This window comes from Asterias amurensis, chromosome 16, assembly GCF_032118995.1.
Source record: "Asterias amurensis chromosome 16, ASM3211899v1".
In the NCBI taxonomy this organism is placed as follows: Eukaryota; Metazoa; Echinodermata; class Asteroidea; order Forcipulatida; family Asteriidae; genus Asterias; species Asterias amurensis.
This window is the reverse complement of record NC_092663.1, coordinates 10424949-10441188: the sequence shown is the minus strand read 5'-3', so window position 1 is coordinate 10441188 and position 16240 is coordinate 10424949. Positions and strand designations below refer to the sequence as shown.

Here is a 16240-nt window from a genome sequence, read left to right as displayed (position 1 = left end):
CTGGTCGTGACACTTGAGTCCTTCAGCAAGACACTTACATATGATTGCTTCTTCCTTTGGATGGGACGTAAAGCAGTTGGTCCTGTGTGTTGTGTAACAGGCATAAAAGAACCCACTGCACTTATCGAAAAGAGAAGAGGTTCGCCTCGGAGTTTCTGGTTTGATTGACTGCATATTGCGCCACAGCACTTTGTAAACCATTACAGGGTACTATGTGAAAGGAGTAGGCCTCATACTCATACCTTGCAGGAAAATACTGAGTGTTGTATTATAATGGGGGGGGGGGGGTTCCCATCATGTGGTATCACCACACGGAAGTTCCACCTCCTGGTAACTTCACAGGGAAATTCCATTCAGTTAACTTTCTCAGGGAATTGTCTTGGCAATTATTGCCACGACATTTAGTTTGTGGGCCGAGCAGTTAAGAGCACCGGATTGGACTCGGGTGTTTCTTATTAGTGTGGGTTTGAGTCCCAGTTGGGAGGCAAGACTTAGATAATATTCATTGCTCTGTTGTTGCTTTTTCACTGTTTTATTTGCATTTCTTTTTAGTTGGTGTACATAGCTAATGCCTTCCTTGAGCGTTTGCCAATTTCTGCAAACACCTTTTACACACTCCACTTATGAAAACGTTCGCAGAGTTGGCAAATATAAGAACCGTTTGGCCTAAGTGGCACGCACTTCTGGTGTAGGGCAAAAAAACATAATCATATCTTAATTTTTCTCTGTTTTGCTTTGATTTACATTACATGGTGCTATCAGGATTAGGTCTCATAATTCAAAAACATAGTCCCAAATCTTTCAGGAAATACTGTACATGTATGTTACAGCGCCAGCCGTCGATTTCACCAAAGTCTTCCTAACTTAATCTTAGTTAGGACGGTTCAGTTCCGTATCCAAATACGTAGGACGCATTGAACCCATCCTGAGTTATGACGGGTGACTGGTCCTAACTCGAGTTAGGATTGATCCTAGCGATTCGTGAAACGGGCTGCAGGAGTGTCACTGAGTGACGGAAATGTGCGCTATCTAAGAAGCCACAGTTATTATTATTTTTATTATTATTATTATTATTATTATTATTTCTCTTTTAGATGAATCTCTTTGACAGCGCCCGCCTTGAGGACAGGGTGCAGAAGATTGAAACCCAGTTGTACAATCACAACCCTGAGCTAAGGGAACTCCTCGATGGCAACTGCTTCACAGACGAAGACAGAGAGAAACAGCTTAGGTATGCAGCAGAGTTTCTTTTCTGTGCTGAGTGCATTTTTGCTCAAGTGCTGAGCCCAATTTCATAAAGCTTGTAAGCACAACAACTTTCTAAGCACAGAAAAATCTTGCTTAGCAGGAACAGGTTACCAGCCAACCTTCCATAAAATTTACATTGTTTTGACTTGTGCCACACCCACTTTTTGCTTAGCAAAGAAATTCTCTAAAAGCAATATTTTCTGCTAAACAGCTTCATGAAATTGGGCCCAAATTAGTCTTTCTTGGCAGAAACAGTTTAACAAACAAAATATCATGATGTATATTGTTGAGCTGGTTACCTCCTTATCAGAAACAGCATTTTGCCCAGATTTCACATTCTAAGCTGTTTTGATCAATGTACTTTGTTAGCAGAGTTTCTTTCTATGGCTGAGCTGCTTTCATCTATGCTTACTTTCCAGGGCACATCTAGAGCTTGAGATCTTTCGCCAGCTGCAGCTTCAGCGTCAAGATGAGTTCCGGCAGCAGCACGAGTTGCACGACAGCGGCCATGACACGCAGTCAACCTCGGAGCACATGGAGCTCGGCAGCGACAACATTTCCCTGGATCCGCCTCAGGCCCTGCCGAACATCCGAGACGCCCAGGGGCGACTCAGCTTCCCGAAGCCAATGATGAATCTGGGTAGGTGGACAGTGCTGAAGAGTTGCCAGGCCTAGAATTACTAGAATTCTCCCATAATAGTGGGTGCGTTTGATTAGCTTCCCCGGGTCAACCCCGCAGTGCTCATCCGGAGGAGCCCCTGACAAGAGCTAATCTAACGATCACACTCACCCTCTCGTGGTGACGTCATGCACCTCAGGCCAGCCCCAAGTGACCCGTTCCACAAGCAGGGCACTGAGGGCTGAACCAGGTGAGCAACTGGTATGACGTCAAAGCTATTCAAACAAACCTAGGGCAGACCGGGGTCGACCCAGGGAAGCTAGTTTATCCCACCCAGTGGTTCGCTGGCTAAATGCTAGTTAAAACACCCGAGTCAAAATTCTCTGGCTAGTTGAATGTTAAAAGCATCCTTTAATATGAATTCTGAACAAAAGCTGACAGATCAGTGAAAAGAACGTTTCCATATAAGGGCAAACTATAGTAAATATTGGAAGTTCGCAGGAGTATACATAGCAAAATAAAGCATGTTCTATCAAATGACAAGGATTTGTGTGTGTAGTGTATAATATGTTTGATATTTCTTTGTTGACTAAATTCGAACTACAGTTATTAGTCTCTAATGCTACTTATGTGGTCTACTGACAGGAACTTTAGACATGCAGGCAGCACCTTCAATACACCTGCAGCAATCAAGCTTCATTAATCGTAAGCAAGCTTGGGGTCAACAGATGGCTGGTGGAGGACCTCCAGTCCAAAGACCTGTCGCCATCCTGGGGTTAACTACCGTACCCACGGACAGGCCTTACAGCTCCAGGCGGCCCAACACTACCGGGAAACCAGACAAGCGAAGACAGCCTGATCACAGAGTGAAACCCCTCTCTGCATCATTCATCAGACGTGATCCCCAGTTGCTGTCCAGCTCAGAAGTCCTAGATACCCAGAGCAGCACCTCGTCTTCAAACTATGTACACAGAACAGACTCCCTGTCATCGCACGCTAGCGACCTCGTGATCTCACAGGTCAACGCTGCCCTGGCAGGCTCCAACAGGTGTTGGGACAGTCATAGAGAGGCCCCCAGGAATGCTCCGTTCAGGCGTGAATCCAAACATGACCTGGATCATCTGGTACGAGACTACCCCGACGGGGAGCAACCCGTTGAGAGAGCGATCAGCATCGAGAGCTTCCCTCTTCCAAATGCGTTGGACAGTTTGTCCTCCAGCTCCGGGAATGAGAAGACCAATCCTTACAAGCCACAGAAGGGAAGCAAAGAGGCAGATGCCAGACATCGGCTGCGCAAGACTAGATCCCGCGGGAAGGGTAAAGGTCGGCGGCGCTACGATGAAGCGGTTTATGTGAACGAAGCGTTTAGTACGGACAGTGAGGAAGAGATACCTGTTATCCAGATGGGACCAGCTAGTATGCACCATGACAGGAGATAGCGGGAGGGTACAGGGGCATGTGATGTTCCTTGTTCCTAATTCAGGCCGTCTAATGCACATCAGACAATCAGTATTCCAAGTAGGATTTGAAACTTTGCATGTGGGGAGTATAATCAGGGGAGGTTTGCAGAAGCACCGTGTGTAAAACTCTTCTGAGTACTGTTAAGCCCGGTTCATACTTCCTGCGAATGCGAAGCGAAGCGAATTTGACGTGAGTTTGACACCACAACTCTCCTTGCGATATTCGCAAGTGAAGTGAGCGGAGTTCAACTGCTGCAAATTATCCGTTGCGAGGATGTGACATCAACATTCGTATCGCATTCGCAGGAAGTATAAACCGGGCTTTAGTTCTAATGTTTTTCTCCTAAAGAGGATCATATACTGATCGAGTGGTCAACCACCAATTCTTTTTCAGAACCAACAAAACTTAAAAAAAGGTTCACACATGTTGCTACCACAAACCTTATCTAATCAGTATTCTCCTTAACAATTTTTCGCCTACTGAAAAAAAAGTAAAACTTAAACAAGGTAATGTATTCTCCTAAAGATGCTATGTCAGATTTTTGGCCCCAAACATTGAAAAATAGGTTTTGTTGAGTGAATGGTTTTTCAAAGAGTATATCACCCGCTCTAACGAAAAAAAGTTAAACTTTTACTTTTAAATCTAAAACGTTTCTTATAAAACACATAAGAATCGGTCACGTGATATATTGTCGTCATCCCAACTAATTTTGAGCACTTTATTTCACTGCTACTAATAACTGGAGGACTCAAATGGCTCAAATGAAAGCTTGTAACTTTCTCGACCCCCCCCCCCCCCCCATCAAAATACCTTTTTTGGGGGTCAAATCGGCCAAAAATCTGACATAGCATCTTTAATTATCCCACCAGCTTGTTTATTACAAAGCTCCAATACAAACTGCTGCATGCTATAGATCAGGGATGTGAAATTTCAGAGATTTATCAGACTTTTTTAGTCAGCCTGCTGAAGAAAATCAGCTGTTATTTTTTCTACATAAAACGATATCCTGCACTTTGATATACTTCTCTAGTGCCGAGGACACTGTTCTTAAAAACTTTGTGAAGTCCAAACTCCCCAGGGGTTCCTAAAAGGTAGAAATGTCAACATTTCTACATATCTTTCTGAAATTTGGATCCTAGTGACAGACTTTTTTGTCTGCAACGACTCTTAATTTAAGGCTGAACAAATAGTGTTGTTGATGGGAAACCATTAGAAACAAAAGTGTTAAAGAAATGGAAAGCTTACTAGTCCGACTGGCAAGTGACTGACACAAGTTATTAAAAAAAACTTGGCCTTTCTCAAGAAATGCATCTATTTTGTCTGCTGGTCAATAAATCGATCAATCAATCAATCAATCAATTAATCTAATTTATATAGTACCAACATAAAAAAGTTTGCTCTGAGGAGCCATGAAACAAAATATATGATAAGTAATCCTGCCGGCACAGATGAGCTTTGATGAAAATGATTAAAAATTTAATAATAATAGCACTAAAAAAAAAAATTTTTTTTTGTTTACTTAAACAAAATATTTCCAATTAACATTATTTTTCCTCTGAAATCATGTGTGCTAAATTCTTTATCTCGTCCAAAAGCCAAGTTCTTTCTAAGAGTGTAAAAGTTGATGTAGGCATTTGTAGCAATCATTGTAAATAATCTTCCACTATATTTGTTTTTAGAAAGCTATACTGATGGGTTTAGTATCAGTAGCATGTCAATATTTTAAAATAGTTTTTTTTTTTTATCCCCCAAGACGTTCTTTGCAAACACTGCAAAAGGAGTGAATTTTACGTCAGTCAAAAACTTGTTCCTGTTCATGGTTTTTTGGTCGGCAGAACGCGCCCTTGAACCCCACCCTAAAGCTGCTGATTGTGTTGTGCTTTTGTCCTTGTTTTCCCTACAAGACTTTGAAGTACTACTAAGTACAGACCAAGACAAAACAAAATCTTGACAAACAGCACGTTATTACATTCTATTTATAGCTTTCACGCAGAAACATGAAGGGTTCATTTTACTGATTTTTTATACAGTACTGGAATATTTTAAGAAACTTTTCATTTCATGAAATCTATAACTTGCAATTTCTCTCATATAAACTTACGGACATTCATTCTTCAAAATTATTTTGTAAATTAAAAGGTGTACATGTCATACTGTAGAATAAAACTGTGGTTTTATCATACTTTAGAAGTACCATTAGAACCTTGTTAGTACTTTCTACGGCTTTGTAGATAATTTAGCGGATAATGTCATCCTGATCAAAGCAGGCCTATGGCTGTACATGAAGTCTCACCCAGCTACTTTAAAAAAAGTTTTTTTATGTAACTCGCCAGACACACAAGGCCAGAAGGCCACTTGAAGGTGTGGGCGTCAATTTTTTTTTTCCAGAGGGCAGTTGCCACCTACACCTAGGGCTGAAACAGGGTTACCCCTTTTACAGTCCGTACGGATGTAGGCTTTGGTATCATCAGTCCGAAGCCTGGCTGGTAGAGCAGAAAGCACTACCTCCCCAACTTTACGGAGCAAGTGTCACGACCGTGATTCGAACCCACACTCTGCTGATCAAACACCAGAGCTTGAATCCGGTGCTCTTAACCGCTCGGCCGTGCACTGCATGTGCACTCTTGTTAGATATATAACAAAGAGGGAGGGCACACCTACGCTCATTTTCAAAGAGCTGCTTAAAGCCATTGGACCCTTTCGGTACAGAAAGAAGAAAAAAAAGTTCACAGATTTACAAATAACTTACAGGGTTTACAGAAGATAGTGGTGAAATACTTCTCTTGAAATATTATTCCATGAAATGCTTTACTTTTTGAGAAAACAGTAAAACAATATCAATTCTCGTTAATGAGAATTACAGATTTATTTTAAACACATGTCATGACACGGCGTAACGCGCGGATACAAGGGTGGGTTTTCCCGTTATTTTCTCCCCACTCCAATGACCGATTAAGCCCAAATTTTCACAGGTTTGTTATTTGATATATAAGTTGTGATACACGAAGTGTGGGCCTTGGACAATACTGTTTACCGAAAGGGTCCAATGGCTTTAAGCACAAAAAGCGGCTAAGCACCAAATAATTATGCTTATCAGATACGGTTACCAGCCAAAATACCTTGTCACATGTACAATTTGTGACTGGTTTCCTGCTCATTTCTGCTAAACATGATATTTTTAAGCAATATTTTCTGCTTTAGCAATTCTGTGAAATTTTATAATTCCATGTACAGCCACAGGAATGTTTGATCATGGCCACATAGCCCATTTAAAGCACAAATGTTTTCAGTATTCTTTTTTTATTACATGTTTTTATTATTGCATTATAATTATATACAATGGCTTATTTAGTATATTTTTTATTGTCCAGCATTTTATACCCACCTATTATATTTTTTAACTTATTCTTTTGTACAAAGAATGAAATAAAGTGCCTTTTGTAATTAAAACAGTTATGGAATATTCGGTTCAGACTATAGCCTTATAATAATACCAAAGCTTTTTTTTACCTACAGTTGACATCAATCCTCCAATTGACCCCTTGCACGCACGTCACACGCGGCGACTGATGCCACGCTCACCATGTTGGTGGGCAGTTAGGTTTACGTGTATTAATACCGCGCTGCCTAAAATGCGCACTTTCGCTGCATAACGCACAGTGAAATTGCCTACCAGTATGGCGCATTCAAGAATTTTCTGATGATGACGTCAGGTGAAATGGGTCAATATCCTTCAATTTTATGTCACTCCACACTAAAATGTTGGGACTTGGATAAGAGTGGAATGCCTGACCAAGTGTTTGAAATTGGGCCCTGATCGACTGACTGACCCTACAAGTGTTTGGCAACAAAGGCCTCAGTACATTGTATTGTCTTTCAAAATGACCATTGCTGTAACATCTACAGTAGTTTTACAAACACATGATTGTTTTTATTATCAGTACAATAGTACCCTGTTATGAAGACTTGAGTTTCTCTGCAATGGTTTTGATGATTTTAGCTGTGTTTTCCTCTTGCTGAAGGTAGAAATGTTCACCGGGTAAGAGTTGAACGTCAAACGAACCAGAGCTGATGGTTTTCCAGTCTGCATTGGAAGAAAAAAGTTAATAAAAAAAATATTTAGAAGGTAAGAAAGCACAGACGTCAACACAATCCTAGTACACACAACTGCCTTAAATAAAACCTTAAAGAACTGCACCATGCATTGAACTTTTCAGCTGGAATATAATCTTTGAGAGGGCAGGGCCATTTTCATTTTAAGTCCACTACCATAGGACAATCTTGAAGTCTATGGGAATTTTTGGTAATGGCACACAGGCCAAAACCAGGAAAATGAAGGCCGTGGCATGAATCAACTGTTTTCCTCTTTTTTGATTTGTTTATGGATTAAAATTGAAGGAGTAAAATATTTGGTTCTACAAAATGGTAGACCGTGTTATTTCATGAAGAAAAAGGAAAACCAATTTCAAGGGGTATTTGCGTGAATTATAATATTCTACTTTGAAAACGTCTTTCCAAACATTAATTTCATAAAACATTTTTACAGCACAAAGCTATCAATCCAAGGCAACAGGTCCCGTTAAGAGTCTGTAGTTACAACCAGGGCCCAATTTCATGGCTCTGCTTACCGTAAGCACAGAATCGGCGCTTACGGAAGCAGGGAATTCTGTGCTTACGGCAAGCGTATTTCACGGGTTAGCGGCGAATTTGGGCTTCTGCGCGTGCGTACTTCACATTACTAGGCATTCTACGCTTACAAGGCTAGCGCAGAAATTCGGCGCTTGCACGTAAGCGGAGAATCGCGATCATAAGCGCAGAACTCGGCGGTAAGCAGAGCCATGAAATTGGGCCCAGTTTGCGTTTATAACCTAACTAATTTCTAATTTGGGTATGATCCCTGGCTTCACGGCAGTTAACGGTTGAATGGCCTGACTGGCAACCCGAACAAAGATATTGACAAAATAGGGCGACCGCCAACAAAACACTAGATAGCTCAGTTGGTAGAGTTCAACCCCAAATCATTTCATAGTAATTGGAATTTGTTTTAAGCATGTAAGCATCAGTATCTTTGAGTGTCCCATTTGTTTTACTTACTATCAATATCATGATTTCTCGTTCTGTCTTCAGCGCCGTCAAAGAAATTGATCGGACAGCTCAAGGGTGGATCACTCGGAGCCTCTTTACTGCAAGACAAAAACAAAACAATCTCCAAGGTTTCAAAACTTTATCTGGGCATTTTCAAACATCTACTGAACTTTTACTTTTTTGTGTAAGGCGACTTCTGACCACCCTGCTGACTGCGGTTTTGAATTCTCCTGAATTCCAAAAAAAAAAATTACTCCACGGCAGTACATAGCAAGATAAGTTCTCGAAAAAGGATCCAATGATCTTGAACTTCTACAGGTTGGTCAGTTTATGTATATGGTGGATTCCATAAAGTCCTTACACTGCAACTTTTTTGCTAGAAAAACCAATAACTCAGATTAAAATATTTCTAACTCTGTAATAAAGACAGTGGACACTATTGGTAATTGTCAAAGACTAGTCTTTATAGTTTGTGTATCTCAACATATGCATAAAATAACAAACCTGTGAAAATTTGAGCTCAATCAGTCGTCGAAGTTGCGAGATAATAATGAAAGAAAAAACACCCTTGTCACACGAAGTCGTGTGCTTTCTGATGCTTGATTTCAAGACCTCAAATTCTAAACTTGAGGTATCGAAATCAAATTTGTGGAAAATTACTTCTTTCTCGAAAACTACGTCACTTCAGAGGGAGCTGTTTTTATACCATCAACCTCTCCCCATTACTCGTAATCAAGAAAGGTTTTATGATGATAATTATTTTGAGTAATTACCAATAGTGTCTACTGCCTTAAAGAACAAACCAGGTAGTGCTGAAAAAAATCATACTACATACCTATACTTCTCTAACAGGATTAGATCTGCTCTAATAACAGGAATGAAAAGTCTTATCAGTGCTTTATTGGCCAAAACTTCCTTTGGTGTTCCTCCCAGTTTTCCGAGTCGCTCTAGAAACTCGTCATCGGTGAGTTGGTCTAGGGGTTTGTCGGTCACCTTCTCTTGGCGGAGTGTGGACTGAAAACAAGGGTTTTGAAATAAAAAATATTAACACATTTTAAATTTTTTATTGGATGGGTAACTCTTTCCCGCCCTCCTTTTTTCCAATAAACACCACATAAACCAACCGGTGAAAAACTCATTAAATGGACACGTGCTTTTGGCAACACAGAAAACCTGGTTTGTATGTTCTGTCAGTGGTTTTCTGCTTGTTAATATTAAGTTTTATATCGCGCTTTTTCACTCCCGAAGGGTGTCCCAAAGCGCTAAAATTATTACCCCTGGTCACTGGGCCTTAAATCATTCCTTAAACCATCTCAGCTCCCTGTGGGGAGTATACAGCCTTCTGCAACAAATATGCTACTCGGCTAAATCTATCACAAGAACCATCTCTGCCCTCACGGGTACCCATTTACCCCTGGGTGGAGAGAAGCAATTATAGTTAAGTGTCTTGCTCAGGGACACTAGTGTCACGATCAGGATTCGGGATTCAAACCCACACTCTGCTGAACAGAATCAGCAGAGCTTGAATTTGGGGTTCTTAACCGCTCGTCCACGACACCCCACTAGGGGGCTATATATTTTGATTGTGCCATCGAAATAATAAGCATGTGCTAGACTGCTCCATCATGACACACTGCACAACAACGGATCTGAAAATACTGCACTGATGAGACCCACTGTGCAGTCACCTCATCAGAGGTCGGAGGAAACAGACACAGGGCTTGAAATTTACACTGGATTGCATGCCCGAGGCCAGTGCCGGGCATGTAAACTCAGGAATGGACAAGTCTGGCAGTCTTGTGTTTTAATTGAATAACAATACCTAAGTGTGAATAACATGTATAAATAGAATAAACAAATGATGTCAAAAAAAGATAATTATTTGAGTCTAACAATTTTTTTTTAAGGCAAAGAGAGAGAATTCCTAGTATTACTTAAAAGACAATTAGTTTTTTTTTCTTCTCCTTTTGACTCTGGTCTAGTTATCATTTTTAGCTTCTGTGAGCCCTTCCGTCTTGTTCGGATTTTCACGCCCCATTTAGACCCCGATGTGTTTATGTACCCCAAACCAATCATAGGGCTTCCTTTGGCCTCGTTGAGGGCGCTGTTTGAGAGTGTATAAGACCATAAGCGAGGGGTATACAACTAAACTCACATAAGGTGCGGTTGCACCAGACAGGAACATGTGAACCGGTTCTAAGTTGTGGTGTTTCTTCAAATAGCATGCCAGCTCAAAACACACAATAGCACCCATACTGCCAATAAGAAAAAAAAGTAAATTTTATTTACACCATCAACTACATGATCAAATCACCATCAGTGGTCCTTGAAGTTCATTCATTTCCATACCCAAGTTTCAACTAACACACTATATATAGAGCCAACCCACCAAAAATCAGGCTTTGAACTTTGCTCTTGGAGGGGCGCTGCTATTCCTTCAGGAAGGGGTGCTTTTATGAGGATTTTTTTGTGTTTGTATTGAAACTTTGTCACACCCTTCTACACCTCCCCGGCCACTACAAACTGGTTGACACCTCCATATAGTCCTATGGTTGCCCTCCAAAAATAAGAATGGCTTGGAGCAAGTTCGAGTGGTACCATGTTAACTAAAGGTTGACTATTTTGACTCCAACTCAGGCTGGTCAACCATTGGTTGACTACTGTGATCGACCATTTGGAACCAGCTTTTGGGACCATGTTTCCTTCCATGGTCCCGGTACCCAGCGCCATCTGCCTGTGGAACAACCTGCCAGCATCAGCTGTGACCACCCAAACCATGGAGCAGTTTAGGAACAGGCTGAATCCACTGACCCTACGTTAGGACAGATGGGAGGCGTTTTTAATTTTCACCTTTTTTCACTTAAAGAGAGGATGTCGTGTTCGTGATCACGCACTTTGCACCTTACAGTACGACTATATTCTACTACAAGATGAATTTACTACACCATTAGATAGATAGATACACTAAATGTGGGCACTCGAACTTGCTCCTTGCGTATGAGTTTCTTAGACCTCTGTCGACTTTTGTTTTTACCTGTGACCGAAGAATGAAAACGGCTTCTCTTGAAGGCTCGGGAGGAGGATTCTACAAAGTTCTTCAACGAGTAGATCTAAATTTGAGTAAAGAGGATCCTTGAAGCGTGACTCTCTCCCAGGAAGACGTATAGCATTCACTGTTTCAAGGGAGGAAAACAAACAATTCAAACTAAAAATCTGATTTTGTTGTGATATGAATGTTCTGCATTTAACCATCTGTTCTTTCCACATCATCTGGTTCCACAACCACAGATAGAAGCCTACACTGGTCAATACATTCACTATACACTGACTACCCCCGTGAGACCAACCGATTCAGGGGTTCTTTTTTAGCAAAGGTTGGGGTTGATTGCAGGTGTTGTTGGGTTTGGAAAGACACAAGATCGAATGAGGAGCAAACCGGACATAGATATTAAGGGAGGAGCCGATTCCATATATCTATTACAATATTGTTTCAGTTATCAGTTAGCTTTCTCCTAAGACTCCACCACTTGCCTTCAGCTCTTGTATTGCTCTTAGCTGAGTCCACAATTTTATAAAGCTGTATGATTACAAGGGTACAATGCTCCCCCCCCCTCCTTGAAGGTGAGAAGTTTGTACCGCAAACCTATGATTGTTTCACTTGCCTTCAATGTTTCCTGGAAGGAGTTTTGTCCAAGCTGCATAGAAGAGGGTTCCTCCACCAGCCCATGGAAAGCAGAACAGTCGATGACTGCAAGTGCCTTGGGGGTTCACTCGACGATTCACCCACTTATCCATGACCACTGTTGTCTACTTTGCTAAGGTTTGTCTACAGCTTTGGATGGAGAAAAAAGTTAAGAAATTTATGAAAACTGTTTACATGCCACACACAGAGAGCTTAAGGCAGAGTCACACTGCAGCGATACTTACGATAAAGATCACGACGCAAAGATAACGCATTCTATTGGTTGAATGAGCAAGTGCATATTCTGCGTGGAGCAAGTTATCCAATAGAATGCGCTCTCTTTGCGTTGTTTTCGTTATCGCTGCAGTGTGACTCAGCCTTTACTTTTTGAAACAATGAGAGGAGCCTTATAGTTTTTAAGTAGAGAGAGCTGTGGGAGGTTGAGAGGCATGTGGCAGGAGGAGCAATAATGCTTTTAACAACATCTGTCTGATTTTATCTCACTGAGAGATGATCACAAACTGGTTAAGAGTCTGATGCCCCCCTCCCTTCCAAGTAAATGTTTGTAATGTCATACCCTTTAACAAAAACAAGACAACTGCTCAATATTGATGTGAAATATTGCTTACACACTCTAAGCATCAATGTTTTTCGCGTTCAAATTTTAAAGGTGAGAAATTTCAACAGCATTGTTTTTTCAACCATCATTTTAGAACTTCAGAAAATTGCCATAGTCTATTTGTTGATGATGTTTTGCACCTTATTTTTGGGTTGTTTGTTTAAGGATGTTATTCTTCACATTTATCTACAGAAATTTACAATGTGAAAATTTAATTATGTGGTTATTGGAAAGTTGAAGTGATCTAGAACTGGGCAATGATCCCGAACTGTCAAAATGACTCCTCTACCAACGTTAGCCCTGGTAGGACATCAGTGTCTTGTATGCATTGGAGGAGTCTGACCTGGGCTAGACCCAGAAACTGGGGTGCTGTACTGCTTTTTCATTGTCAATCGTAATAATGACAAATTTTCAAAAAAAGGAGTAATACGACCTATAATGTAAACATTTCGAGAAAAAGGAGTAAAGCGCCCTAGTTACTGGGTCTAGAGTATGAGGTTCGTTCCGCTATCGTCTCCAATTTAAGCAAAGAACCTCATATTTCTAGGAGTAAGGCTACTTGTTGTACTCGAACTACTACTAGACCTATCCTACTCCTAGAACTATTTCGGTTTCGTCCGCTATCGTCTCCCGTAACCTAGAACTATTTCAGTTTCGTTCGCTATCGTCTCCCGTTACACGATAGCGGACGAAACCGAATTAGTTCTAGGAGTAGTCCTATCAGGTTCATAATTATCATTCCGCTATCGAGACGATAGAAGCGTAGTAGGACTAGGACCCATTTGAGTTTTTTTGCAAGCCTACATGTACTAACGCTGACCAACATAGCTGTTTTAACCACCGGTTCTTTTCAATTTCAGAACCAATACTAGACCCGGTAACTGGGGCGGTGTTTTACTGGGGCGCTCGAATGATTTTGTCATATCGGTTGCAAAATGTTGCCATTATCGGTCGTACGACCAATAATGACAAACTTTTGAACAAAAGGAAAATCTACTTACTACTTTTACTAGACTATAGCCTACTGACTGGTACTGTCTTGTGAATGTGATACATTACAGCGCCCAGACCCAGTTGAGTTAACTTGGTCTAACTTAGCCCCACTTGTGTGGCCAAGGGCTAGGTCTAACTCAACTGATCAGACAACTAAAATAGGGGGATTCCAAATAGGGCATCAAATAGAGATATTCATAAATCATAATTCATATGGCATCACACACATGCCATTGCATGATGGAATCCCATGGTGTTACCACAAACCTCTCTTTACTTGTTAGTATTCATCACCTTGATTACCCTGTTAAATCCTATCTGCAGTATTGTACTAACTCACTGGCGACAATGAATGGCATGACTGCAAATGGAATGGGCGTGCGTCATGTGCGTAGCCGCAGTTCTGTCGTCGGTGGTTAAAAATTAAAACACGAGAGTTGACTAAATGTCTAATAACTGTGAGTGTGACATTGATTTTAATGATTTATTCCACTCTTTCTTGTGTATGCACCACCTTTCATCCAGGATTTTAATCATCAACTTACCATGGAATTGAAACAAAACCTCGTTTTCCAGGTGATAGTTTGAAGCCTCAAGAAAACAAAAATGCAAAAGTGAAATGGGAAACGAGCAGACGACAAGAAGCATTGGACTTTATGCTAAAAAACACGGATCACCTGACCATCGGACCATCACAAGCTTGTTCTCTGGTATGAAACGCAGTTGCACCATTGGCTGAGGAGGGGTCGATGAGATAATAACAATGTGAAAACGAGTACGACTCAGTAGCTAGTCTTGGTCCAAGATGTTTTATATCATACAGGTACTCGTACCATGATCTTGATAAACTGACAGAGGGCGCGCTTTCCAGTGCTCTGAAATTGCATTACAATTTGCCAACACACTTTTTTCTTCAAAAAGAACTCTCTCCTTGCTTTTTAGACAACAGCATACATTGTAGATGTTCATGTTGTGATACTTGGCGTAGCTGTACCACAGTTATGCTCATTTATGTCGTGGCAGCCTCTTATAAAATAAATACATTGGAATTTACACGTGTTGATAAAAAAATACTCAATTATGATTTAAAAATCATCACCAGCACGAACCTGCAGAGGACATCCCCCTGTAATTTTTTTACTAATTTGTTTTTAATCAGCCCTGATATTATAAAAACTCGTGCACTTTACTGTAGCCCCACCCCCATCATTCCATATCATTCTCATCCATCATTCAAAAGAGATGCTGCATCATCCCAAAAAACATGTGAAAAAGAGGAGAGGACATTCTAACTTTTTGACCTTGGCACGACCGCTTTTTCCCGTCCATCACACAGAATGTACCACTCTTTTTCAAGGGGAAAAAAGAAGATCCAACAAGATTATTGCATCATCATCCAAAACACCAGTGGATATGGGTGGCTGGCCGAGGACGGAGTTTCCTAGCTTGGACAGACCTCCCCTCTGTTCCCATTTCCCACACAATACTCATTCTTTTCTTCCTTCAATGGTTCTTTAAAAAAAAAAAATCGTAGTGAGGTTTTGGAGTTGTTGAAGATGTCATGGCAAGTCCAGAGCTTTCTATCAATTTCCTTTTAAGAAAATTCCGTAGATAGAAAATAACACAGGTTTTGAAAAGTCCGCTGTAGTGATTATTATGTCGTTCTTCTCCTCCTCTAGCGCATGCGTTGTTCATTTTTAAAAGGGGAATTCCCCATCCCTACAACCCATCCGATTAGCCGTAAAAAGGCACCATGATTGTCGGTAATTTCTACAGTATTCTCAGAACATAGTCACAAATTTGTTCGCAACAGACCCATGTACACCAAGAGACGCCCTTTTTCAGGATATTGGTGACAGTTAAAAGTAAGTGTGAAATACTTTTATGTTTGCGGGTTTTTAATCATAATCTACAAAGTAGTGCGAAATCTGCCGGTGTATTAATATTTTTTCCCCATTGCTCTAACGTTATGGTTGCATTCTCTGCATGTTTAGAGGTAGTGGTGGCAGTTGAGTCGCCATTTTGAGACATCGAGCACTCAAAATCTTTCCGCATGGTGTCTGCGGTCTGTAAGTTGTCAGAAATGCGAGCCAGGAACCACTGAATGTGCCGTGACTTGGGTGTACTCATCATAGCTGGTGAGCACACACTTTTCTTGTTCTATAACATCTTCATTTCCCCACATTTTGAGTAATTGTTTTGATTTTTAAGACGGGCTCGCTCAGCATGCTGTGTGCGCTGCCTGTCTGTACTGTACGTACGTGGGGTGTAGTGTCAACAAATAATATTGTCCAAAACATAGCTGACCTTGGTTGCGCAACCGTTTAAAGCAACCGCTGCATTGGGTGGGAAGTTTTACGACCTTGAGGGAAAAGGTGAAGGTTGCATACAGTGTTGAGTGCTGTCGAGTTTGCTGTGTAGATTTGTTCTCTTGTTTGTTACTTCATCTTCCTATATTACTGTGCAGAAACCTCCGTGTACTCGCACATTTAATTTACTACTTTTTTATCATGTACTATTTGGAGAATGTAAT

The 16240-nt window shown here is 41.0% G+C and overlaps 3 protein-coding genes across 5 annotated transcripts in view; 2 read left to right on the top strand and 1 right to left on the bottom strand.

The window, feature by feature from the left end:
* LOC139949260 (uncharacterized) overlaps positions 1 to 5262 on the top strand; it is a 136837-nt gene extending 131575 nt beyond the window's left edge. The window contains exons 60-62 of one of the 2 annotated variants that reach the window (XM_071947657.1): positions 1095 to 1231; positions 1668 to 1888; positions 2522 to 5262. In XM_071947657.1, the coding sequence (XP_071803758.1) occupies positions 1095 to 1231; positions 1668 to 1888; positions 2522 to 3306 (1143 nt within the window). In that variant the 3' untranslated portion in view covers positions 3307 to 5262. Of the gene's footprint in view, positions 1 to 1094; positions 1232 to 1667; positions 1889 to 2512 lie in introns of both variants that reach the window. The other variant, XM_071947655.1, reaches the window with a different exon arrangement.
* Positions 5263 to 6653: 1391 nt separating this feature from the next.
* Positions 6654 to 14389, bottom strand: LOC139949261 (S-acyl fatty acid synthase thioesterase, medium chain-like). Its single transcript, XM_071947658.1, has 7 exons — positions 14253 to 14389; positions 12076 to 12245; positions 11448 to 11586; positions 10569 to 10668; positions 9249 to 9427; positions 8423 to 8511; positions 6654 to 7412 (listed from the first exon to the last, which is right to left on the bottom strand). The coding sequence occupies exons 2-7, from the start codon at positions 12206 to 12208 to the stop codon at positions 7285 to 7287; spliced, it is 768 nt and encodes a 255-aa protein (XP_071803759.1). The 5' UTR covers positions 12209 to 12245; positions 14253 to 14389; the 3' UTR covers positions 6654 to 7284.
* A 1320-nt stretch (positions 14390 to 15709) lies between these two features.
* Positions 15710 to 16240, top strand: part of LOC139948763 (uncharacterized) — a 46205-nt gene continuing 45674 nt past the window's right edge. For both annotated transcript variants that reach the window (XM_071947079.1, XM_071947078.1), the window contains exon 1: positions 15710 to 15845. The gene's annotated coding sequence lies outside the window, so the exon portion shown is untranslated. The remainder of the gene's footprint in view (positions 15846 to 16240) is intronic.

Excerpts from the sequence above, each read along its gene's own strand:
- LOC139949261 (XM_071947658.1), bottom strand. The coding sequence starts at position 12,208 with ATGGATAAGTGGGTGAATCGTCGAGTGAACCCCCAAGGCACTTGCAGT. Across the intron at positions 9,428-10,568 it reads CTGGTGCAACCGCACCTTAT|TCCACACTCCGCCAAGAGAA; the intron begins GTGAGTTTAGTT and ends CCTTGTTTTCAG. Across the intron at positions 7,413-8,422 it reads GAGAAATCATGATATTGATA|ACTGGAAAACCATCAGCTCT; the intron begins GTAAGTAAAACA and ends CTTCCAATGCAG.